This window comes from Achroia grisella, unplaced genomic scaffold (genome assembly GCF_030625045.1).
Source record: "Achroia grisella isolate CSIRO2021 unplaced genomic scaffold, CSIRO_AGI_Agris_v1 utg841, whole genome shotgun sequence".
Classification (NCBI taxonomy): Eukaryota; Metazoa; Arthropoda; class Insecta; order Lepidoptera; family Pyralidae; genus Achroia; species Achroia grisella.
The window spans coordinates 1,437,289-1,465,068 of NW_026713039.1; the positions used below are offsets into that span (position 1 = coordinate 1,437,289).

A 27,780-nucleotide genomic window follows, 5' to 3' on the forward strand; every position below is an offset into this window, starting at 1 on the left:
AGACAGACAAAAATTGAAAAAAATGTTATTTTGGTGTATGTATCGTATTTATATTCATATGCATGTAGTAAAAAACGTTTATTTCAATATTACAAACAGACACTCCAATTTTATTTATATGTATAGATAACTTTAATTGAACATTTAGTGTGTAGTATATTTTAAGTTTTCAGCGCTGCACAGCCATTTTCAGATGTTAAGATGCATTCCTGAAAATAAAAACAAATTAAGAAGAGAGACTGCACCATCGGGTTTTTCAAGAAGTGTATATTAAGCTTTCATAAGGGGCGGCACCCCTGGTGTTTCAGGCGTCTATAGGCTACGGTAACCATTTACCATCAGATGGGCCGTATGCTTGTTTGCCATCATTCAAACAGAAAAAAATAGGTCTGTCTTAATCAGTTATTATAAATTCTTAAGTTTTATTGCATGCCTTCACCTTGTTAATGTGTATTTACTTAGAACAACACTTATTTAAAAATACAACTGACAAGTTTCTTGCTCATTCTGACGACCACTGGTCTAGCGGTTTAGCACATCGCCTTACTGCCGATGGTCGCGGGTTCAATTCATGGTACAAATATTTGATTTGTATTCATGAGTATGATTGTTTATATCATATTATACATATATAATATGTATTGTATTTACGAAAAAAATATATATCTATGTATATCAGTTATCTAGTACCCATAATACAAGCTTTAACTAGCTTAACTTGGGACTATGGCACTGTGTGAATTGTCTTGAGACTTTATTAATATTTTTATATGTTTTTCACGGCTTAAGCTGTTGACCAGTACCGAGGACGGGACATGCCAAGTCTCTGTTTCACTTTATTCTGTGCCATTCAGGAAGCGACGGACTATTGCACATGTATCTAAGACAACAGCCTTTTGTAGTGGAATGTAGATTAGTTTATATAATTTCAGATCATCTATTGCTTTATATAGTGTTTTAGGAATAGTTCCTGTAGATAATAATATTACTGGTATTATTTCAACTGTTACTGTCATTGGGCTCCCAAAAATATGGTCGAGCGCAGTGATGGCGTGAACGAGTGCTGCTTGTAGGGACTGGTCTGCTCTTATCACTACGACTGATTTAATCTTATTGTTTTTATATTTGAGCCTAAATAAATTAGTGCTGGTTGGTAGTTTGTATTCACACGTTTCGACTTGTAAAATGTGAACTTACAAAGATTGTTTAAAAGAGCAACACACAAGTTTCTTGCTTATTCTTCTTGTGATGAGACTTTCCGAATAAGCGGTAGATTAAAAAAAAATGTTGACTATTCAAAACAGCTTAAATTAAGTTTATTTGAATAAATGATTTGAAAACAAAACCCTAATTTAGCATGACTATGTTTTTAATATTATGATTATTATGAAATCATCGTACAAAACAAGCTAATGGCAAATCAATATCCAGTGAGTGGTAAGCGTCACCTATACACGTGAACAGCACTACAGACATCACGTTATCACGTGACATCCGTGATACTAGTAATGCTTGACTGATTAAACTGTCAATAGTGTTGTAATCTAAAATCGAACCGGCTTACAAAGCAAGCTAGCTAGCGGCTGAAATAGGTGAACCTGAGGTACACACGTAGACGAGTTTTTACTCTGTGTGCAGCTGTATAGAGTTTACCTGAGAATCGTCATCATATTTATATCCATCCGGACAGAACAGCTGTATCAGGACACCTCCTGTGCACAGGTTGTACGAGTTGCACAGTTCCGGGTGCTTAACACGCCACGACATGTTCGATTGGCACTCCAACTGAGTCGGTTGATCACTCTCAGCTGGGAGATTGACACTTGTTCTCTGATGGATTGTACATCCTCCTGTATCAATTTCTATGCACACCTGTAATTATATAATTTATATTATAATCAACATTACATTATTTTATTTATACATTACATGCCATAATTATACAGTACTACTAACTACTAAGTAGATAGTTAAATTGGCAAAACGAATTCATAGATGACAGCATATCAAGTAAATAATTAGTTTACAATGTGGTGGGCCGGGTCATTGGGCTCCCTAAAATATGGTCGAGCGGAGTGATGGCTGGCTCATCCGTCATACTCGTGAACGGGTGCTGCTTGCTGATTTGCTCTAATCACTACGACTGATTTCCTCTTATTAATTGTTTAACCAGTTGGGTCTATATTCAATATTTTTTCAATTTGAGTATTTAATTGAATTAGTACTAATTGATGATTTGTATTCACACACGTAAAAAAATGTATTCAAAATGTAAACTAATAATAAAATAATTTACAAGAGCAACACGCAAGTTTCTTGTTCGTTCTTCTTGTGATGAGACAGCTTTCCGAATGAGCGGTAGATAAAAAAATTGTAATGAATATTCAAAAGTGTTTCAATGTAAGTTTATTTAAATAAATGTTTTTCTATTCTATTCTAAACTTGTCCTTAGAAAGTCCAATACCAATAGAAATAGAAATAGAGAATTTACATTTACAAAGCAACCCATCGTGTTGCTATGTGTCCTAGTAAATGACAATGTATGCACCAGATTAGATAAAATTGACAATAATTCGCAACACTTACCCTTAACTCAGGATCAAATTCTTGTCCATCCGGACAAAACACTTGTATCGGAATACCCCCAGTGCAGAGGTAGTACGAGTTGCACAGTTCCGGATGGGGGACATTGCCGAAAGTGCCCGGCGGACAGATGGATGGAGTCGTCGTTAGTATAGACTCGGTCGTGGCGCTCGCGTCGTCGGTAGTAGCGGTGGGCTGTGGACTCGTCGTTGGTACGTCGGTGATAGCAGTGTCACTAGTTGTATACGTAGGACCGCTGCTGGTGGTACTTTCTATTAGATCTACATCAGTAGTGCCTGCCGTCGTCTCCTCGGTGACGACGTCATCCGTTGAGGTCGTTGACACATCGTCTCCAGTTGTCCTCGTCTGTGTGGATGTTTGGAGTTCCTCTGTGGTGCGAGTGGTGGGATCTGTATCGCCAGGGGTCGAGTTATCTGTAGAGTCGGGTTGCTCAGTAGTTGTTGTCTGACTGAGTGTACACCCACCAGGACCGATTTCTACGCACACCTGAAATAGTACGAGTATTTTCAAACAAAATATTACTTTGTAAGTCTAAACTTGTCCTTAGAAAGTACAATACCAATATTTACACTTACAAAACAGCCCATCGTGTTTCTATGCGTCCTAGTAAATGACAATGTATGCACCAGATTAGATAAAATTGACAATAATTCGCAACACTTACCCTTAACTCAGGATCAAATTCTTGTCCATCCGGACAAAACACTTGTATCGGAATACCCCCCGTGCACAGGTAGTACGAGTTGCACAGTTCCGGATGGGGGACATTGCCGAAAGTGCCCGGCGGACAGATGGATGGAGTCGTCGTTAGTATAGACTCGGTCGTGGCGCTCGCGTCGTCGGTAGTAGCGGTGGGCTGTGGACTCGTCGTTGGTACGTCGGTGATAGCAGTGTCACTAGTTGTATACGTAGGGCCGCTGCTGGTGGTACTTTCTATTAGATCTACATCAGTAGTGCCTGCCGTCGTCTCCTCGGTGACGACGTCATCCGTTGAGGTCGTTGACACATCGTCTCCAGTTGTCCTCGTCTGTGTGGATGTTTGGATTTCCTCTGTGGTGCGAGTGGTGGGATCTGTATCGCCAGGGGTCGAGTAATCTGTAGAGTCGGGTTGCTCAGTAGTTGTTGTCTGACTGAGTGTACACCCACCAGGACCGATTTCTACGCACACCTGAAATAGTACGAGTATTTTCAAACAAAATATTACTTTGTAAGTCTAAACTTGCCCTTACAAAGTCCAATACCAATATTTACATTTACAAAACAACCCATCGTGTTTCTATGCGTCCTAGTAAATGACAATGTATGCACCAGATTAGATAAAATTGACAATAATTCGCAACACTTACCCTTAACTCAGGATCAAATTCTTGTCCATCCGGACAAAACACTTGTATCGGAATACCCCCCGTGCACAGGTAGTACGAGTTGCACAGTTCCGGATGGGGGACATTGCCGAAAGTGCCCGGCGGACAGATGGATGGAGTCGTCGTTAGTATAGACTCGGTCGTGGCGCTCGCGTCGTCGGTAGTAGCGGTGGGCTGTGGACTCGTCGTTGGTACGTCGGTGATAGCAGTGTCACTAGTTGTATACGTAGGGCCGCTGCTGGTGGTACTTTCTATTAGATCTACATCAGTAGTGCCTGCCGTCGTCTCCTCGGTGACGACGTCATCCGTTGAGGTCGTTGACACATCGTCTCCAGTTGTCCTCGTCTGTGTGGATGTTTGGATTTCCTCTGTGGTGCGAGTGGTGGGATCTGTATCGCCAGGGGTCGAGTAATCTGTAGAGTCGGGTTGCTCAGTAGTTGTTGTCTGACTGAGTGTACACCCACCAGGACCGATTTCTACGCACACCTGAAATAGTACGAGTATTTTCAAACAAAATATTACTTTGTAAGTCTAAACTTGCCCTTACAAAGTCCAATACCAATATTTACATTTACAAAACAACCCATCGTGTTTCTATGCGTCCTAGTAAATGACAATGTATGCACCAGATTAGATAAAATTGACAATAATTCGCAACACTTACCCTTAACTCAGGATCAAATTCTTGTCCATCCGGACAAAACACTTGTATCGGAATACCCCCCGTGCACAGGTAGTACGAGTTGCACAGTTCCGGATGGGGGACATTGCCGAAAGTGCCCGGCGGACAGATGGATGGAGTCGTCGTTAGTATAGACTCGGTCGTGGCGCTCGCGTCGTCGGTAGTAGCGGTGGGCTGTGGACTCGTCGTTGGTACGTCGGTGATAGCAGTGTCACTAGTTGTATACGTAGGGCCGCTGCTGGTGGTACTTTCTATTAGATCTACATCAGTAGTGCCTGCCGTCGTCTCCTCGGTGACGACGTCATCCGTTGAGGTCGTTGACACATCGTCTCCAGTTGTCCTCGTCTGTGTGGATGTTTGGATTTCCTCTGTGGTGCGAGTGGTGGGATCTGTATCGCCAGGGGTCGAGTAATCTGTAGAGTCGGGTTGCTCAGTAGTTGTTGTCTGACTGAGTGTACACCCACCAGGACCGATTTCTACGCACACCTGAAATAGTACGAGTATTTTCAAACAAAATATTACTTTGTAAGTCTAAACTTGCCCTTACAAAGTCCAATACCAATATTTACATTTACAAAACAACCCATCGTGTTTCTATGCGTCCTAGTAAATGACAATGTATGCACCAGATTAGATAAAATTGACAATAATTCGCAACACTTACCCTTAACTCAGGATCAAATTCTTGTCCATCCGGACAAAACACTTGTATCGGAATACCCCCCGTGCACAGGTAGTACGAGTTGCACAGTTCCGGATGGGGGACATTGCCGAAAGTGCCCGGCGGACAGATGGATGGAGTCGTCGTTAGTATAGACTCGGTCGTGGCGCTCGCGTCGTCGGTAGTAGCGGTGGGCTGTGGACTCGTCGTTGGTACGTCGGTGATAGCAGTGTCACTAGTTGTATACGTAGGGCCGCTGCTGGTGGTACTTTCTATTAGATCTACATCAGTAGTGCCTGCCGTCGTCTCCTCGGTGACGACGTCATCCGTTGAGGTCGTTGACACATCGTCTCCAGTTGTCCTCGTCTGTGTGGATGTTTGGATTTCCTCTGTGGTGCGAGTGGTGGGATCTGTATCGCCAGGGGTCGAGTAATCTGTAGAGTCGGGTTGCTCAGTAGTTGTTGTCTGACTGAGTGTACACCCACCAGGACCGATTTCTACGCACACCTGAAATAGTACGAGTATTTTCAAACAAAATATTACTTTGTAAGTCTAAACTTGCCCTTACAAAGTCCAATACCAATATTTACATTTACAAAACAACCCATCGTGTTTCTATGCGTCCTAGTAAATGACAATGTATGCACCAGATTAGATAAAATTGACAATAATTCGCAACACTTACCCTTAACTCAGGATCAAATTCTTGTCCATCCGGACAAAACACTTGTATCGGAATACCCCCCGTGCACAGGTAGTACGAGTTGCACAGTTCCGGATGGGGGACATTGCCGAAAGTGCCCGGCGGACAGATGGATGGAGTCGTCGTTAGTATAGACTCGGTCGTGGCGCTCGCGTCGTCGGTAGTAGCGGTGGGCTGTGGACTCGTCGTTGGTACGTCGGTGATAGCAGTGTCACTAGTTGTATACGTAGGGCCGCTGCTGGTGGTACTTTCTATTAGATCTACATCAGTAGTGCCTGCCGTCGTCTCCTCGGTGACGACGTCATCCGTTGAGGTCGTTGACACATCGTCTCCAGTTGTCCTCGTCTGTGTGGATGTTTGGATTTCCTCTGTGGTGCGAGTGGTGGGATCTGTATCGCCAGGGGTCGAGTAATCTGTAGAGTCGGGTTGCTCAGTAGTTGTTGTCTGACTGAGTGTACACCCACCAGGACCGATTTCTACGCACACCTGAAATAGTACGAGTATTTTCAAACAAAATATTACTTTGTAAGTCTAAACTTGCCCTTACAAAGTCCAATACCAATATTTACATTTACAAAACAACCCATCGTGTTTCTATGCGTCTAGTTCCTAGTAAATGACAATGTATGCACCAGATTAGATAAAATTGACAATAATTCGCAACACTTACCCTTAACTCAGGATCAAATTCTTGTCCATCCGGACAAAACACTTGTATCGGAATACCCCCAGTGCAGAGGTAGTACGAGTTGCACAGTTCCGGATGGGGGACATTGCCGAAAGTGCCCGGCGGACAGATGGATGGAGTCGTCGTTAGTATAGACTCGGTCGTGGCGCTCGCGTCGTCGGTAGTAGCGGTGGGCTGTGGACTCGTCGTTGGTACGTCGGTGATAGCAGTGTCACTAGTTGTATACGTAGGGCCGCTGCTGGTGGTACTTTCTATTAGATCTACATCAGTAGTGCCTGCCGTCGTCTCCTCGGTGACGACGTCATCCGTTGAGGTCGTTGACACATCGTCTCCAGTTGTCCTCGTCTGTGTGGATGTTTGGAGTTCCTCTGTGGTGCGAGTGGTGGGATCTGTATCGCCAGGGGTCGAGTAATCTGTAGAGTCGGGTTGCTCGGTAGTTGTTGTCTGACTGAGTGTACAGCCACCAGGACCGATTTCTACGCACACCTGAAATAGTACGAGTATTTTCAAACAAAATATTACTTTGTAAGTCTAAACTTGCCCTTACAAAGTCCAATACCAATATTTACATTTACAAAACAACCCATCGTGTTTCTATGCGTCCTAGTAAAAGACAATGTATGCACCAGATTAGATAAAATTGACAATAATTCGCAACACTTACCCTTAACTCAGGATCAAATTCTTGTCCATCCGGACAAAACACTTGTATCGGAATACCCCCCGTGCACAGGTAGTACGAGTTGCACAGTTCCGGATGGGGGACATTGCCGAAAGTGCCCGGCGGACAGATGGATGGAGTCGTCGTTAGTATAGACTCGGTCGTGGCGCTCGCGTCGTCGGTAGTAGCGGTGGGCTGTGGACTCGTCGTTGGTACGTCGGTGATAGCAGTGTCACTAGTTGTATACGTAGGGCCGCTGCTGGTGGTACTTTCTATTAGATCTACATCAGTAGTGCCTGCCGTCGTCTCCTCGGTGACGACGTCATCCGTTGAGGTCGTTGACACATCGTCTCCAGTTGTCCTCGTCTGTGTGGATGTTTGGATTTCCTCTGTGGTGCGAGTGGTGGGATCTGTATCGCCAGGGGTCGAGTAATCTGTAGAGTCGGGTTGCTCAGTAGTTGTTGTCTGACTGAGTGTACACCCACCAGGACCGATTTCTACGCACACCTGAAATAGTACGAGTATTTTCAAACAAAATATTACTTTGTAAGTCTAAACTTGCCCTTACAAAGTCCAATACCAATATTTACATTTACAAAACAACCCATCGTGTTTCTATGCGTCCTAGTAAATGACAATGTATGCACCAGATTAGATAAAATTGACAATAATTCGCAACACTTACCCTTAACTCAGGATCAAATTCTTGTCCATCCGGACAAAACACTTGTATCGGAATACCCCCCGTGCACAGGTAGTACGAGTTGCACAGTTCCGGATGGGGGACATTGCCGAAAGTGCCCGGCGGACAGATGGATGGAGTCGTCGTTAGTATAGACTCGGTCGTGGCGCTCGCGTCGTCGGTAGTAGCGGTGGGCTGTGGACTCGTCGTTGGTACGTCGGTGATAGCAGTGTCACTAGTTGTATACGTAGGGCCGCTGCTGGTGGTACTTTCTATTGGATCTACATCAGTAGTGCCTATCGTCGTCTCCTCGGTGACGACGTCATCCGGTGAGGTCGTTGACACATCGTCTCCAGTTGTCCTCGTCTGTGTGGATGTTTGGATTTCCTCTGTGGTGCGAGTGGTGGGATCTGTATCGCCAGGGGTCGAGTAATCTGTAGAGTCGGGTTGCTCAGTAGTTGTTGTCTGACTGAGTGTACACCCACCAGGACCGATTTCTACGCACACCTGAAATAGTACGAGTATTTTCAAACAAAATATTACTTTGTAAGTCTAAACTTGCCCTTACAAAGTCCAATACCAATATTTACATTTACAAAACAACCCATCGTGTTTCTATGCGTCCTAGTAAATGACAATGTATGCACCAGATTAGATAAAATTGACAATAATTCGCAACACTTACCCTTAACTCAGGATCAAATTCTTGTCCATCCGGACAAAACACTTGTATCGGAATACCCCCCGTGCACAGGTAGTACGAGTTGCACAGTTCCGGATGGGGGACATTGCCGAAAGTGCCCGGCGGACAGATGGATGGAGTCGTCGTTAGTATAGACTCGGTCGTGGCGCTCGCGTCGTCGGTAGTAGCGGTGGGCTGTGGACTCGTCGTTGGTACGTCGGTGATAGCAGTGTCACTAGTTGTATACGTAGGGCCGCTGCTGGTGGTACTTTCTATTAGATCTACATCAGTAGTGCCTGCCGTCGTCTCCTCGGTGACGACGTCATCCGTTGAGGTCGTTGACACATCGTCTCCAGTTGTCCTCGTCTGTGTGGATGTTTGGATTTCCTCTGTGGTGCGAGTGGTGGGATCTGTATCGCCAGGGGTCGAGTAATCTGTAGAGTCGGGTTGCTCAGTAGTTGTTGTCTGACTGAGTGTACACCCACCAGGACCGATTTCTACGCACACCTGAAATAGTACGAGTATTTTCAAACAAAATATTACTTTGTAAGTCTAAACTTGCCCTTACAAAGTCCAATACCAATATTTACATTTACAAAACAACCCATCGTGTTTCTATGCGTCCTAGTAAATGACAATGTATGCACCAGATTAGATAAAATTGACAATAATTCGCAACACTTACCCTTAACTCAGGATCAAATTCTTGTCCATCCGGACAAAACACTTGTATCGGAATACCCCCCGTGCACAGGTAGTACGAGTTGCACAGTTCCGGATGGGGGACATTGCCGAAAGTGCCCGGCGGACAGATGGATGGAGTCGTCGTTAGTATAGACTCGGTCGTGGCGCTCGCGTCGTCGGTAATAGCGGTGGGCTGTGGACTCGTCGTTGGTACGTCGGTGATAGCAGTGTCACTAGTTGTATACGTAGGGCCGCTGCTGGTGGTACTTTCTATTAGATCTACATCAGTAGTGCCTGCCGTCGTCTCCGAGGAATCTCGTAAGCCATTATGCTAAACGACGTCATGAACATCATTATCTGTGCCGTTGTACAACCGTGGCACGTTGACACTAACTCACCCACGGTCGTTGAGTCATACTCCAGTTGTCCTCGTCTGTGTGGATGTTTGGATGCGGCACAATAAATGTAACTTCTTCCTCTGTGGTGCGAGTGGTGGGAGCTGTAGTTTCGCCAGGGGTTGTGAGTCTGTAATCTGTAGAGTCGGGTTGCTCAGTAGTTGTACAACCATTGTCTGTACACACTGAAATGAGTGGTAGCATAAATTATTACAGCATCCATCATTACAGGACCGATTATAAATTCTCCGTCTCGCTTTCACGCCGAAACTACTGAACCGATTTAAATTAAACTTTGTGACAGATAGATAGGTACTTGAAAGAGTATTTTCAAACAATATATTACTTTGTAAGTCTAAACTTGCCCTTACAAAGTCCAATACCAATATTTACATTTACAAAACAACCCATCGTGTTTCTATGCGTCCTAGTAAATGACAATGTATGCACCAGATTAGATAAAATTGACAATAATTCGCAACACTTACCCTTAACTCAGGATCAAATTCTTGTCCATCCGGACAAAACACTTGTATCGGAATACCCCCAGTGCAGAGGTAGTACGAGTTGCACAGTTCCGGATGGGGGACATTGCCGAAAGTGCCCGGCGGACAGATGGATGGAGTCGTCGTTAGTATAGACTCGGTCGTGGCGCTCGCGTCGTCGGTAGTAGCGGTGGGCTGTGGACTCGTCGTTGGTACGTCGGTGATAGCAGTGTCACTAGTTGTATACGTAGGGCCGCTGCTGGTGGTACTTTCTATTAGATCTACATCAGTAGTGCCTGCCGTCGTCTCCTCGGTGACGACGTCATCCGTTGAGGTCGTTGACACATCGTCTCCAGTTGTCCTCGTCTGTGTGGATGTTTGGATTTCCTCTGTGGTGCGAGTGGTGGGATCTGTATCGCCAGGGGTCGAGTAATCTGTAGAGTCGGGTTGCTCAGTAGTTGTTGTCTGACTGAGTGTACACCCACCAGGACCGATTTCTACGCACACCTGAAATAGTACGAGTATTTTCAAACAAAATATTACTTTGTAAGTCTAAACTTGCCCTTACAAAGTCCAATACCAATATTTACATTTACAAAACAACCCATCGTGTTTCTATGCGTCCTAGTAAATGACAATGTATGCACCAGATTAGATAAAATTGACAATAATTCGCAACACTTACCCTTAACTCAGGATCAAATTCTTGTCCATCCGGACAAAACACTTGTATCGGAATACCCCCCGTGCACAGGTAGTACGAGTTGCACAGTTCCGGATGGGGGACATTGCCGAAAGTGCCCGGCGGACAGATGGATGGAGTCGTCGTTAGTATAGACTCGGTCGTGGCGCTCGCGTCGTCGGTAGTAGCGGTGGGCTGTGGACTCGTCGTTGGTACGTCGGTGATAGCAGTGTCACTAGTTGTATACGTAGGGCCGCTGCTGGTGGTACTTTCTATTAGATCTACATCAGTAGTGCCTGCCGTCGTCTCCTCGGTGACGACGTCATCCGTTGAGGTCGTTGACACATCGTCTCCAGTTGTCCTCGTCTGTGTGGATGTTTGGAGTTCCTCTGTGGTGCGAGTGGTGGGATCTGTATCGCCAGGGGTCGAGTAATCTGTAGAGTCGGGTTGCTCAGTAGTTGTTGTCTGACTGAGTGTACACCCACCAGGACCGATTTCTACGCACACCTGAAATAGTACGAGTATTTTCAAACAAAATATTACTTTGTAAGTCTAAACTTGCCCTTACAAAGTCCAATACCAATATTTACATTTACAAAACAACCCATCGTGTTTCTATGCGTCCTAGTAAATGACAATGTATGCACCAGATTAGATAAAATTGACAATAATTCGCAACACTTACCCTTAACTCAGGATCAAATTCTTGTCCATCCGGACAAAACACTTGTATCGGAATACCCCCCGTGCACAGGTAGTACGAGTTGCACAGTTCCGGATGGGGGACATTGCCGAAAGTGCCCGGCGGACAGATGGATGGAGTCGTCGTTAGTATAGACTCGGTCGTGGCGCTCGCGTCGTCGGTAGTAGCGGTGGGCTGTGGACTCGTCGTTGGTACGTCGGTGATAGCAGTGTCACTAGTTGTATACGTAGGGCCGCTGCTGGTGGTACTTTCTATTAGATCTACATCAGTAGTGCCTGCCGTCGTCTCCTCGGTGACGACGTCATCCGTTGAGGTCGTTGACACATCGTCTCCAGTTGTCCTCGTCTGTGTGGATGTTTGGAGTTCCTCTGTGGTGCGAGTGGTGGGATCTGTATCGCCAGGGGTCGAGTAATCTGTAGAGTCGGGTTGCTCAGTAGTTGTTGTCTGACTGAGTGTACACCCACCAGGACCGATTTCTACGCACACCTGAAATAGTACGAGTATTTTCAAACAAAATATTACTTTGTAAGTCTAAACTTGCCCTTACAAAGTCCAATACCAATATTTACATTTACAAAACAACCCATCGTGTTTCTATGCGTCCTAGTAAATGACAATGTATGCACCAGATTAGATAAAATTGACAATAATTCGCAACACTTACCCTTAACTCAGGATCAAATTCTTGTCCATCCGGACAAAACACTTGTATCGGAATACCCCCCGTGCACAGGTAGTACGAGTTGCACAGTTCCGGATGGGGGACATTGCCGAAAGTGCCCGGCGGACAGATGGATGGAGTCGTCGTTAGTATAGACTCGGTCGTGGCGCTCGCGTCGTCGGTAGTAGCGGTCGGACCTGTGGACTCGTCGTTGGTAGAATACGTATATCATTCAATATTTCGGTGATAGCAGTTATATGGTCACTAGTTGTACACAGCGCCATCTACTAAGATAAGCGGAGCTTGTGCCGACAACTGCTGGTATAAATATTTTTATCTACATCAGTATAGTACCTATGAATACAATTATTTCTGTCGTGCGAGGAATCTAACCCACGATAATTACAAATAAGCCATTATGCTAAACCGCTAGAGCACTGTGAACATCATTATCTGTGCCGTTGTACAACCGTGATAAAAGCACATACTAAGTAGAATGAACGTGAAATATCCTAACTCACCCATCGGTCGAAGTCATACTCATAGCCATCTGGGCAGAACTCTTGAGTGGACACTCCGTCTATGCAAATATAGAACGAGTCAAAGTGGATGACACAATAAATGTAATCTGGTCTCGGACAAATGATTGGTCCTCGTCTGTGTGGATGATTTTGGAGTTTCGCTCGAGGTGGTTGTGTGGTGCTGCAATGCTCGTGGTAGAGGATCTGTATGTCCTGTGGTCGAAGTTTGGCTTAACGTACAACCATTGGGACCTATTTGTACACACGTCTGAAATACAGGAGAATAGAATAATATTTGTTACATCACACAACAATACAACAATGACGGTGCTGGTAGCATGTATAAATTATTACAGCATCATAAAATTTATTATAGCAGCATATAAATTGGAGATGAAATCATTACATAGAAAAATTTAAAGATCCTTATTAGTATTATAAATACGAAAATAGCTCTGTCTATCTGTCCGTCTCGCTTTCACGCCGAAACTACTGAACCGATTTAAATTAAACTTTGTATACAGATAGACTAGGCCCTAAGAAAACACAGGCTACTTTTTAATGCGAATGAAAGAGGTTGAAATATTGTACGGATGCATCCTCGTTTTTAAAGGTCTAAAGAATACAATACAATACAATATCGATTTCTACGCACGCCTGAAATATTACGAGTATTTTCAAACAAAATATTACTTTGTGAGTCTAAACTTGCCCTTACAAAGTTCAATACCAATAGTTACATTTACAAAACAACCCATCGTGTTTCTATGCGTCCTAATAAATGACAATGTATGCACCAGATTAGATAAAATTGACAATAATTCGCAACACTTACCCTTAACTCAGGATCAAATTCTTGTCCATCCGGACAAAACACTTGTATCGGAATACCCCCAGTGCAGAGGTAGTACGAGTTGCACAGTTCCGGATGGGGGACATTGCCGAAAGTGCCCGGCGGACAGATGGATGGAGTCGTCGTTAGTATAGACTCGGTCGTGGCGCTCGCGTCGTCGGTAGTAGCGGTGGGCTGTGGACTCGTCGTTGGTACGTCGGTGATAGCAGTGTCACTAGTTGTATACGTAGGGCCGCTGCTGGTGGTACTTTCTATTAGATCTACATCAGTAGTGCCTGCCGTCGTCTCCTCGGTGACGACGTCATCCGTTGAGGTCGTTGACACATCGTCTCCAGTTGTCCTCGTCTGTGTGGATGTTTGGAGTTCCTCTGTGGTGCGAGTGGTGGGATCTGTATCGCCAGGGGTCGAGTAATCTGTAGAGTCGGGTTGCTCAGTAGTTGTTGTCTGACTGAGTGTACACCCACCAGGACCGATTTCTACGCACACCTGAAATAGTACGAGTATTTTCAAACAAAATATTACTTTGTAAGTCTAAACTTGCCCTTACAAAGTCCAATACCAATATTTACATTTACAAAACAACCCATCGTGTTTCTATGCGTCCTAGTAAATGACAATGTATGCACCAGATTAGATAAAATTGACAATAATTCGCAACACTTACCCTTAACTCAGGATCAAATTCTTGTCCATCCGGACAAAACACTTGTATCGGAATACCCCCCGTGCACAGGTAGTACGAGTTGCACAGTTCCGGATGGGGGACATTGCCGAAAGTGCCCGGCGGACAGATGGACGGAGTCGTCGTTAGTATAGACTCGGTCGTGGCGCTCGCGTCGTCGGTAGTAGCAGTGGTAGAGTCTGGTTGTGTAATGTCTGACGTCCCTATAGGAATTGTCGTTTGACCATAAGTGCAGCCTCCAGGAGCAATTCGTACACAACTCTGAAATGATATTGACAAAATGTTTAGATATAATAACATAGAATACGTAGATAGTATATCATTCAATATTTCTATGAGGATCCTGGTAGATAGGTTTCTTTTGTCCATTCACTGTTGTTATATGGATACGGGGAAGGCGCAAAGGTAAAAAAAAGACAGTAGGTACGTGTTAATAACCCTAGGACAGTTTACACAGCGCCATCTAATCCTAAGATAAGCGGAGCTTGTGTTATCTGTACTAGACAACTAATAGAAATACTGAAATATAAATATTTTTATGCATACATAGTATACGTAGAGAACACCATACCTATGAATACAATTATTTCTGTCGTGCGAGGAATCTAACCCACGATAATTACAAATAAGCCATTATGCTAAACTGCTAGAGCACTGTGATCATCATTATCTGTGCCGTTTTGTACAACCGTGATAATAGCACATACTAAGTAGAATGAACGTGAAATATCCTAACTCACCCATCGGTCGAAGTCATACTCATAGCCATCTGGGCAGAACTCTTGAGTGGACACTCCGTCTATGCAAACATAGAACGAGTTACAAAGTTCTGGATGCGGCACAATAAATGTAACTTCTGGCTCATCCGGACAAATGATAGAGGGCGTGGTCGCAGCGGTCGTATCCGAGCTGCCCTGGTCGGTACTCGTGAGGGTGGTGGATTCAGTGCTCAAGCTGGTAGTTTCGCTCGAGGTGGTTGTGTCGTCTGTGACTGCAATGCTCGTGGTAGAGTAGACAGTAGAGCTTGTATGTCCTGTGGTCGAAGTTTGGCTTAACGTACAACCATTGGGACCTATTTGTACACACGTCTGAAATACAAGAAGAATAGAATAATATTTGTTACATCACACAACAATACAACAATGACGATGCTGGTAGCATGTATAAATTATTACAGCATCATACAATTTATTATAGCAGCATATAAATTGGAGATGAAATCATTACATAGAAAAATTGAAAGATCCTTATTAGTATTATAAATACGAAAATAGCTCTGTCTATCTGTCTGTCTCGCTTTCACGCCGAAACTACTGAACCGATATAAATTAAACTTTGTATACAGATAGTCTAGACCCTAAGAAAACACAGGCTACTTTTTAATGCGAAAAAAAGCTTGAAAGAGGTTGAAATATTGTACGGATGCATCCTCGTTTTTAAAGGTCTAAAGAATACAATACAATACAATATCGATTTCTACGCACGCCTGAAATATTACGAGTATTTTCAAACAAAATATTACCTTGTGAGTCTAAACTTGCCCTTACAAAGTTCAATACCAATAGTTACATTTACAAAACAACCCATCGTGTTTCTATGCGTCCTAATAAATGACAATGTATGCACCAGATTAGATAAAATTGACAATAATTCGCAACACTTACCCTTAACTCAGGATCAAATTCTTGTCCATCCGGACAAAACACTTGTATCGGAATACCCCCCGTGCACAGGTAGTACGAGTTGCACAGTTCCGGATGGGGGACATTGCCGAAAGTGCCCGGCGGACAGATGGACGGAGTCGTCGTTAGTATAGACTCGGTCGTGGCGCTCGCGTCGTCGGTAGTAGCAGTGGTAGAGTCTGGTTGTGTAATGTCTGACGTCCCTATAGGAATTGTCGTTTGACCATAAGTGCAGCCTCCAGGAGCAATTCGTACACAACTCTGAAATGATATTGACAAAATGTTTAGATATAATAACATAGAATACGTAGATAGTATATCATTCAATATTTCTATGAGGATCCTGGTAGATAGGTTTTTTTTGTCCATTCACGGTTGTTATATGGATACGGGGAAGGCGCAAAGGTACAAAAAAGACAGTAGGTACGTGTTAATAACCCTAGGACAGTTTACACAGCGCCATCTAATCCTAAGCTAAGCGGAGCTTGTGTTATCTGTACTAGACAACTAATAGAAATACTGAAATATAAATATTTTTATGCATACATAGTATACGTAGAGAACACCATACCTATGAATACAATTATTTCTGTCGTGCGAGGAATCTAACCCACGATAATTACAAATAAGCCATTATGCTAAACCGCTAGAGCACTGTGAACATCATTATCTGTGCCGTTGTACAACCGTGATAAAAGCACATACTAAGTAGAATGAACGTGAAATATCCTAACTCACCCATCGGTCGAAGTCATACTCATAGCCATCTGGGCAGAACTCTTGAGTGGACACTCCGTCTATGCAAACATAGAACGAGTTACAAAGTTCTGGATGCGGTACAATAAATGTAACTTCTGGCTCATCCGGACAAATGATAGAGGGCGTGGTCGCAGCGGTCGTCTCCGAGCTGCCCTGGTCGGTACTCGTAAGGGTGGTGGATTCAGTGCTCGAGCTGGGAGTTTCGCTCGAGGTGGTTGTGTGGTCTGTGACTGCAATGCTCGTGGTAGAGTAGATAGTAGAGCTCGTATGTCCTGTGGTCGAAGTTTGGCTTAACGTACAACCATTGGGACCTATTTGTACACACGTCTGAAATACAAGAAAAATAGAATAATATTTGGCACACCACAATACAACAATGACGATGCTGGTAGCATGTATAAATTATTACAGCATCATACAATTTATTATAGCAGCATATAAATTGGAGATGAAATCATTACATAGAAAAATTGAAAGATCCTTATTAGTATTATAAATACGAAAATAGCTCTGTCTATCTGTCTGTCTCGCTTTCACGCCGAAACTACTGAACCGATTTAAATTAAACTTTGTATACAGATAGACTAGGCCCTAAGAAAACACAGGCTACTTTTTAATGCGAAAAAAAGCTTGAAAGAGGTTGAAATATTGTACGGATGCATCCTCGTTTTTAAAGGTCTAAAGAATACAATACAATACAATATCGATTTCTACGCACGCCTGAAATAGTACGAGTATTTTCAAACAAAATATTACTTTGTGAGTCTAAACTTGCCCTTACAAAGTTCAATACCAATAGTTACATTTACAAAACAACCCATCGTGTTTCTATGCGTCCTAATAAATGACAATGTATGCACCAGATTACATAGATAAAATTGACAATAATTCGCAACACTTACCCTTAACTCAGGATCAAATTCTTGTCCATCCGGACAAAACACTTGTATCGGAATACCCCCCGTGCACAGGTAGTACGAGTTGCACAGTTCCGGATGGGGGACATTGCCGAAAGTGCCCGGCGGACAGATGGATGGAGTCGTCGTTAGTATAGACTCGGTCGTGGCGCTCGCGTCGTCGGTAGTAGCGGTGGGCTGTGGACTCGTCGTTGGTACGTCGGTGATAGCAGTGTCACTAGTTGTATACGTAGGGCCGCTGCTGGTGGTACTTTCTATTAGATCTACATCAGTAGTGCCTGCCGTTGTCTCCTCGGTGACGACGTCATCCGTTGAGGTCGTTGACACATCGTCTCCAGTTGTCCTCGTCTGTGTGGATGTTTGGAGTTCCTCTGTGGTGCGAGTGGTGGGATCTGTATCGCCAGGGGTCGAGTAATCTGTAGAGTCGGGTTGCTCAGTAGTTGTTGTCTGACTGAGTGTACACCCACCAGGACCGATTTCTACGCACACCTGAAATAGTACGAGTATTTTCAAACAAAATATTACTTTGTAAGTCTAAACTTGCCCTTACAAAGTCCAATACCAATATTTACACTTACAAAACCACGCATCGTGTTTCTATGCGTCCTAATAAATGACAATGTATGCACCAGATTACATAAAATTGACAATAATTCGCAACACTTACCCTTAATTCAGGATCAAATTCTTGTCCATCCGGACAAAACACTTGTATCGGAATACCCCCCGTGCACAGGTAGTACGAGTTGCACAGTTCCGGATGGGGGACATTGCCGAAAGTGCCCGGCGGACAGATGGATGGAGTCGTCGTTAGTATAGACTCGGTCGTGGCGCTCGCGTCGTCGGTAGTAGCGGTGGGCTGTGGACTCGTCGTTGGTACGTCGGTGATAGCAGTGTCACTAGTTGTATACGTAGGGCCGCTGCTGGTGGTACTTTCTATTAGATCTACATCAGTAGTGCCTGCCGTTGTCTCCTCGGTGACGACGTCATCCGTTGAGGTCGTTGACACATCGTCTCCAGTTGTCCTCGTCTGTGTGGATGTTTGGAGTTCCTCTGTGGTGCGAGTGGTGGGATCTGTATCGCCAGGGGTCGAGTAATCTGTAGAGTCGGGTTGCTCAGTAGTTGTTGTCTGACTGAGTGTACACCCACCAGGACCGATTTCTACGCACACCTGAAATAGTACGAGTATTTTCAAACAAAATATTACTTTGTAAGTCTAAACTTGCCCTTACAAAGTCCAATACCAATATTTACACTTACAAAACCACGCATCGTGTTTCTATGCGTCCTAATAAATGACAATGTATGCACCAGATTACATAAAATTGACAATAATTCGCAATACTTACCCTTAATTCAGGATCAAATTCTTGTCCATCCGGACAAAACACTTGTATCGGAATACCCCCCGTGCACAGGTAGTACGAGTTGCACAGTTCCGGATGGGGGACATTGCCGAAAGTGCCCGGCGGACAGATGGATGGAGTCGTCGTTAGTATAGACTCGGTCGTGGCGCTCGCGTCGTCGGTAGTAGCGGTGGGCTGTGGACTCGTCGTTGGTACGTCGGTGATAGTAGTGTCACTAGTTGTGTAAGTAGGGCCGCTGCTGGTGGTACTTTCTATTGGATCTACATCAGTAGTGCCTATCGTCGTCTCCTCGGTGACGACGTCATCCGGTGAGGTCGTTGACACATCGTCTCCAGTTGTCCTCGTCTGTGTGGATGTTTGGAGTTCCTCTGTGGTGCGAGTGGTGGGATCTGTATCGCCAGGGGTCGAGTAATCTGTAGAGTCGGGTTGCTCAGTAGTTGTTGTCTGACTGAGTGTACACCCACCAGGACCGATTTCTACGCACACCTGAAATAGTACGAGTATTTTCAAACAAAATATTACTTTGTAAGTCTAAACTTGCCCTTACAAAGTCCAATACCAATATTTACATTTACAAAACAACCCATCGTGTTTCTATGCGTCCTAATAAATGACAATGTATGCACCAGATTAGATAAAATTGACAATAATTCGCAACACTTACCCTTAACTCAGGATCAAATTCTTGTCCATCCGGACAAAACACTTGTATCGGAATACCCCCAGTGCAGAGGTAGTACGAGTTGCACAGTTCCGGATGGGGGACATTGCCGAAAGTGCCCGGCGGACAGATGGATGGAGTCGTCGTTAGTATAGACTCAGTCGTGGCGCTCGCGTCGTCGGTAGTAGCAGTGGTAGAGTCTGGTTGTGTAATGTCTGACGTCCCTATAGGAATTGTCGTTTGACCATAAGTGCAGCCTCCAGGAGCAATTCGTACACAACTCTGAAATGATATTGACAAAATGTTTCGATATAATACCAAAGAATACGTAGATAGTATATCATTCAATGTTTCTATGAGGATCCTGGTAGATAGGTTTCTTTTGTCCATTCATTGTTGTTATATGGATACGGGAAGGCGCAAAGGTAAAAAAAAGACAGTAGGTACGTGTTAATAACCCTAGGACAGTTTACACAGCGCCATCTAATCCTAAGATAAGCGGAGCTTGTGTTATCTGTACTAGACAACTAATAGAAATACTGAAATATAAATATTTTTATGCATACATAGTATACGTAGAGAATACCATACCCATGAATACAATTATTTCTGTCGTGCGAGGAATCTAACCCACGATAATTACAAATAAGCCATTATGCTAAACTTCTAGAGCACTGTGATCATAATTATCTGTGCCGTTTTGTACAACCGTGATAAAAGCACATACTAAGTAGAATGAACGTGAAATATCCTAACTCACCCATCGGTCGAAGTCATACTCATAGCCATCTGGGCAGAACTCTTGAGTGGACACTCCGTCTATGCAAACATAGAACGAGTTACAAAGTTCTGGATGCGGCACAATAAATGTAACTTCTGGCTCATCCGGACAAATGATAGAGGGCGTGGTCGCAGCGGTCGTATCCGAGCTGCCCTGGTCGGTACTCGTGAGGGTGGTGGATTCAGTGCTCAAGCTGGTAGTTTCGCTCGAGGTGGTTGTGTCGTCTGTGACTGCAATGCTCGTGGTAGAGTAGACAGTAGAGCTTGTATGTCCTGTGGTCGAAGTTTGGCTTAACGTACAACCATTGGGACCTATTTGTACACACGTCTGAAATACAAGAAAAATAGAATAATATTTGGTACATCACACAACAATACAACAATGACGATGCTGGTAGCATGTATAAATTATTACAACATCATACAATTTATTATAGCAACATATAAATTGGAGATGAAATCATTAAATAGAAAAATTGAAAGATCCTTATTAGTATTATAAATACGAAAATAGCTCTGTCTATCTGTCTGTCTCGCTTTCACGCCGAAACTACTGAACCGATTTAAATTAAACTTTGTATACAGATAGTCTAGACCCTAAGAAAACACAGGCTACTTTTTAATGCGAAAAAAAGAGGTTGAAATATTGTATGGATGCATCCTCGTTTTTAAAGGTCTAAAGAATACAATACAATACAATACAATACCGATTTCTACGCACGCCTGAAATATTACGAGTATTTTCAAACAAAATATTACTTTTTGAGTCTAAACTTGCCCTTACAAAGTCCAATACCAATTGGTAGGACTTTACAATATCTACAATCGATTGCGACGGTGGGAGAGGGATGGGGGGAGGGGAGTGGGTGGGATGGACTCCCCCCTTGAAGGGGGCGTTGCAATTCCACATAGTTTTTTTTATGAATTTTTGAAATTTTTTAGGTTAGGACGCTTTTAGCTTTATATCTAATAGATTTTGGGAGGGGCGGTGATACCCTTACTGTGGGGAATCTCCTTTGGGGGAAGGATCCCCCCCTTGAAAATTCATTCTTGGTTGCGATTCGTCATAGTTTTTTTTTATGATTTTTTGAAAATTTTTAGTATAGGTCGCTTTTTGCATCGGTGACCATCGCTCCAGTTTTTTTTGTGTGATCATTAAACTCTAACCTAACCTAACCTACGTTTTGTTTTCTGTGCGAGGGGTTGAGGGGGTGGGGATACCCCTACCGCTGTGGTGGAAACTTTTAAAGAAGTTGCGTGTGAAATAGTAAAAACAATAACTATATTTTCTCATACAAACGGCTGACAGCTGTCAAACAGGGTGCGTTCAAAAATTTGTTGCGTAACAAAACTTTAAAAAACATTTGACATACCGATCAGTACTCGCGGGGTCAACTAGTTAACATATAGATAATTATTTGAATATATACCTGTTTATTGGCATCAAAATAGAGTCCAATTGGACAATTTCTGAGTACTCCAATACCGTCATAGTAATAGTAGAATTTGGTGCAATCCGCCTCGTGTGGTCTCAGCTGTGACTGATGAGAAACTGATGGCAACCCATCAGGTAAATAATGACTGGTTGCCGCAGCAAGAAACAGCAATAACAATATTATCTGCATTTCTGTAATTAAAAACAAATATGAATAATAAAAAAGTCCCACGGTAAGCAGATGTATTGATTGTATTATGGGTACTAGATATATATAATATATATTGTAAATACGTAGATAATATGTATATAAACACCCAGATCGATACATACAATCACACACATGAATACCGTGCGAGGAATCGAACCCACGACCATCGGACGTAAAGCGAGGCTGTCAAATGTAGTGACTGTGAGGTTGATAAACCCACATTTTCACATCAACATTCATCAAAAAGAAAGCCTATAAACCAACGTTGTATACGAGTAGGTGCACCTCATTGAGCTTGTACTTATATCAGCAACAGCGGAGGCAGCTCCAATTGACAAAATTCTCTGTTTCTATTTTATTTTATACTACCTGTTCCCAAGACTTCAACTTTAACGCGTAGAATTCAACATTATTTTTCTAAAATAAAAGTAGCCTAAGTTACTCCTTATTACATCAGCTACCTGCCAAAAAAAGTCCCGTCAAAATCGGTCCAGCCTTTTCAGAGATTTGGCGGAACTAACAGACAGACAGACAAAAACTGTAAAAAAATGTTATATTGGTGCATGTATCAAATTCAAATTCAAATTCAAAATATCTTTATTCATTTAGGTCTATTACAGACTCTTATGATATGTCAAATCTACCGTCAGTTCGGAATGATATCGAGATGGGAAGAACTGACAAGAAACTCAGCTCGTATTTTTTCAAATAATAGTGGAACATGTTTATAATAATACACAGTCATTAAAATTCAAATTTGGGAGAATAGAGTGACCACCAGCATATGCTATCGCAAAGAACAAAAAATTTAATCAGTGTTCACAACCTGAACAGACCAGTCCCCACAAGCAGCACCCGTTCACGTGTATGACGTATGAGCCAGCCATCATTGCACTCAACCATATTTGAGGGAGCACATCGACCTCGCCCACCACGCCGCCACAAGTTTGAACTTTATAGTGAGCATGACTGTTTCAGGTTACTCCACTACGTCAAATATATTACTTACAGCCTAGGCTGTATCGATCACAGTTTTCACCCATTACAATATTAAATTTACAATATGTCATTACAAAATTTATAATAAGTATATATATTCATATGCATGTAGTAAAAAACGGTTATTTCAATATTACAAACAGACACTCCAATTTTATTTATATGTATTTTGTCTAAAGATATTCTTTGTAATTGGTTTAATGATAACAATAATTATTTTATCTCTCTATCTATCTATCATTTGATATCTTCTTCTAGCGCCCTGATAACATAGTAGTGATTTTATCATGATATAATTGCTGATATTTCTAAGTGTTTTTTTTATGTAATCGTTTAAATGACATTATATTTATTCCAAGTATCCATAATTCTTTTATTTTTCCTTATATCAATCAATTTATTTATTAACTAGCTGACACAGAAAGGAAAAGAGAAAGGAATTATCTACTATTAATATTAGAAATAGAAATAATCTCTATTCAAATAAACTCATTACAAACACTTTTGAATAGTCATATTTTTTATTCTACCGCTCATTCGGAACGCAGTTTCATCACAAGAAGAATGAGCAAGAAACTCGTGTGTTGCTGTTTTGAATAGATGTTATTTAAAATAATTACATAATAACAAGTAACATATATGTATATAATGAACAATGAAATGCGTTTAATATATATATAATATATATATGTATAAATTATATTATTATTAATCTTACTTTGTATTACTAAAAATTCTATACATATAAATAAAATTGGAGTGTCTGTTTGTAATATTGAAATAACCGTTCTTTACTACATGCATATGAATATAAATACGGTACATACACCAAAATAATAGTTTTTACAATTTTTGTGTCTATCTGTCTGTTTGTACCGATTAATCTCTGAAATGGCTACACCAATTTTGACGGGACTTTTATTGGCAGGTAGCTGATGTAATAAGGAGTAACTTAGGCTACTTTTATTTTAGTAAAATTATTTTATTTTGAAATAACCGTTCTTTGACGGGAATTTATTGGCATGCTGATATGAATATAAACTTTTATTTTAGTAAAATTATTTTATTTTACAAATAATATTTTTTGACGAGACTTTTATTTGTGTCTAATCTGTACTTTTATTTTAGTAAAATTATTTTATTTTACAAAAATGAAAGTAGCTTAAGTTAAGCAATTTTGACGGGACTTTTATTGGCAGGTAGCTGATGTAATAAGGAGTAACTTAAGCTACTTTTATTTTAATAAAATTCTTTTATTTTAGAAAAATAAAGCTAAATTCCACGCGGATGAAGTCGCGGGTACAGCTAGTATTCATTATAATTACACTTGCCTAGGACGTGATAACAATGATTCCTATCTGATAAGATGAGATAATAATCTGTTTTGATAAGTTTATAATACAACTTGTTTATAACCAAGACTCCGTGTGCATAGAATTGACGGTCTCGATGGTCTAGCGGTATAGCATACCGCCTCACTTCCAAAGGTCACGGGTTTGATTCCTCGTCAAACATTTGTATTCATGAATATAAGTGATTGTATAGGTTTCTATGTATTTTATGTTTAAAAAATCGCAATGTAAGGCTCTACTTTACTTTCACTCTTATGAAAGAAGAATTTGTTAAATAGAGTAAATCGTTCTATTGGACAAGAGCTCTGACCAATCATCCACATTAAGTCAAAGGTTATGGAAGTCAAACCACCTTGCTCTTCGGACTTTATTCGAACAGCCGAACACGAACCCCCCTGCAAAGCCGTCTTAAAATAGACTGGGGCCCTTGGGCACACAAGAACACGGGGTCCTTTTGGAAAATAAAAAAAACCTCATTAGATATAAGAACAGTAACATTACTGATTTGTGAAAAAAGTGTAGTGTACTCGACAAAAACTTTTGAGAATAAATGTGTGAGAAAAATTCTCAGTCCACCTGAGAAGACAAGCACCTGGGGCCCTGGTTACGGGCCTCGTGTGCCCTTATGGTAATGACGGTATAGCCCCGAGGACCTGTGGTCCACTTTGAAGTCCCTCAATAGACAGTGAATTCAAGTGATAATGAGGTGCAGGGAAGCGACTGTGGAGCATCTGTTAAACTATTTAACCAACTCCCAACTTCTATAACAACTTTACAACAGACTGGAATACAACTCATTTATTTCATATTTCATTTATTAATCAATATAAAAAAACTTCTTTACCTACATATATGGCAAGTCATAACATACAAAAATTAATATTTATATAAATTCAATCCAATTACAAATTAAAATAATAAAATAAAATAACATTAATAAATAAAATAAATGCCTTGTTTAAAAGTTTTACCGAGTCTTGTTTTAGGCAACTGTATATTACCTTTATTTCGTGTATGGTACTTATGATTATCGGAAATCTTATTTAACTCATTGCTTTAATCGTGTATATTCAATAAGCTGTGGTAGATATACAATGAAATTACTAATTATTCAAATAAACTTACATTTAAGCACTTTTGAATAGTCATAACATTTTTAATTTTTTAATCTACCGCTCATTTGGAAAGCTGTCTCATCACAAGAAGAACGAGTGAGAAACTTGTTTGTTGCTCTTTTATGTAATCCTTGTAAGTTTATTATTCATCATCATCATCATCATCGCAGCCCGGAAGACGTCCACTTCTGGACATAGGTCTCCCCCAAAGATCTCCACGACGATCGGTCCTGCGCTGCTCGCATCCAACGCCCTCCAGCGATCTTGACCAGATCGTCGGTCCAGTTTATTAATATTATTATTAAAATCTTCACTTACCAAATCATATTTATATCGTGTTAACTTAACAATATTAACTTCTTACTGACTCCATATCAATTAAATGAATTTGTATGACATTAGAGTAATTATCAATTTAATCCAATGATAAAGTGCTAAGCAATATTTTAATAATGATAAATATATTATACATACTAATATTATAAATAACAAAATTTGTATGTCTGTTATGCGACATTTTCGGATTTGAAGGGATCTTAATGCATTCAATATGAAGACATATTCTTAGAAATAGAAATAATCTTTATTCAAATAAACTTAATATAAGCACTTTTGAACAGTCAAGTTTTTTTATTCTACCGCTTATTCGGAATACAGATTCATCACAAGAAGAATAAGCAAGAAACTTGTGTGTTGCTCTTTTAAATAAATATCGATTTATTTATATTTAATTAACAACAAGGATTAGGCATGCGACAATCAACATAAAAACCGCTGCGCACTTAATCTCTGTCACGAAGGACGTAGGACTATCTTTTATGTCAGAAAACCAGAAAATAATAATTATCACTCAAATTCAAAAATCATTTATTCATGTAGGACATTTTAGCCGCTTATGAACGTCAAGTTTTACATTATAATTTTTTTCCCTACCGTCCAGTTCGGTATATAGATCCAATTGAGAAGAACTGGCAAGAAACTCAATTGAATTACTTTTTTTTTTAATCCAGTTTATTTACAATGCATAGGTATTTATATAGGTGTCTATGTCTAACATTAAATAAAAATCCCGAACATGAAAACTATTGCCATGCACGCTCGTCATTCAAGTAATCGTTTAGTGAGTAATATGCTCTTGCTCAGGAAATATGATTTAACAGATGTTTTGAATTTATTTAAGGGTAATTCCAATATATCTTTTGGCATCTTATTGTAAAATTTTATACCTATTCCCATAAAAGACCTATTGACTTTTTCTAAACGATACTTGGGGACAGCAAGTTTGTCTTTAAATCTAGTATTAATATTATGAATATTGCTGTTTTTTGGAAATAAGTCAAGATTTTTATGAACATATTGTGATGAGACAGTTTTTCGAATGAGCGGTAGATTAAAAAAACAACTGCCTTTGTAAAAACAATATTTTATTTGAATAAATGATTTCTATTCTATTCTATTCTAACATGTAAAACTTTTGACGACCTCAATGGTCTTGTGCCGGTGGCATGCGTGCCATTCACGGCACGTGACACAATACTTTGGGCACGTCGTCGATCATAAAACTGTTTGAAGAAGCTGGCTCATGCTATTTTAACAATATTTTCACCTACCTATGCCTGCGAGTCATTAATTTCAGAGATGAATAACATTAAAAACTCGGTTAGAAACCGTTTGACAGATGAATCCAGTTCAGCATGCATTTTGCTAAAATTAACATCGTACAAGTCTGACATAAATTATATGTCATCTAACCTGCAGCAACAGAAGTCTCACTAATTTTACAGTAATTTAATTTATGCGTGTAATGAAAACAATCCAAAATGTACCTCTTTTGTTTACTTTATTTCATAGAGAGTTTTGATAGTATTTATTATTATTATTTTCCAAATAATCAGAAAGTCAAAATTATTTGTGATGGCACGTCAATGACCCTAATAAACATTTTTTGGAAAAAATGGCACATATACATAACACAAGCTCTGCTTAGCTTGGGACTAGATGGCGCTATTTAATCGTGTTTATTATTACTATTAATTCGTAAACGATTTGCTTTTTAAAAAATGATTGATAGCGTAATAATACCTTTACACCCTGTAATGTCACTGCCAT

General features: G+C 41.3%; 1 protein-coding gene across 1 annotated transcript; it reads right to left on the reverse strand.

The window, feature by feature from the left end:
• Positions 1–1,623: 1,623 nt before the first annotated feature.
• On the reverse strand, positions 1,624–27,780 carry LOC131852205 (mucin-2-like). The gene is made up of 28 exons (XM_059202847.1): positions 27,754–27,780; positions 20,540–20,887; positions 19,783–20,061; positions 19,101–19,604; positions 18,419–18,922; positions 17,737–18,240; positions 16,814–17,161; positions 16,058–16,336; positions 15,134–15,481; positions 14,376–14,654; positions 13,694–14,197; positions 12,859–13,071; positions 12,341–12,541; positions 11,659–12,162; positions 10,977–11,480; positions 10,295–10,798; positions 9,413–9,742; positions 8,731–9,234; positions 8,049–8,552; positions 7,367–7,870; positions 6,685–7,188; positions 5,997–6,500; positions 5,315–5,818; positions 4,633–5,136; positions 3,951–4,454; positions 3,269–3,772; positions 2,587–3,090; positions 1,624–1,872 (listed from the first exon to the last, which is right to left on the reverse strand). Exons 1-28 carry the CDS (start codon positions 27,778–27,780, stop codon positions 1,624–1,626), a joined length of 11,469 nt encoding a protein of 3,822 aa, XP_059058830.1.

Excerpts from the sequence above, each read along its gene's own strand:
- LOC131852205 (XM_059202847.1), bottom strand. The coding sequence starts at position 27,780 with ATGGCAGTGACATTACAGGGTGTAAAG. Across the intron at positions 20,062-20,539 it reads AGTATGACTTCGACCGATGG|AGTTGTGTACGAATTGCTCC; the intron begins GTGAGTTAGGAT and ends ATATCATTTCAG. Across the intron at positions 6,501-6,684 it reads AATTTGATCCTGAGTTAAGG|GTGTGCGTAGAAATCGGTCC; the intron begins GTAAGTGTTGCG and ends GTACTATTTCAG.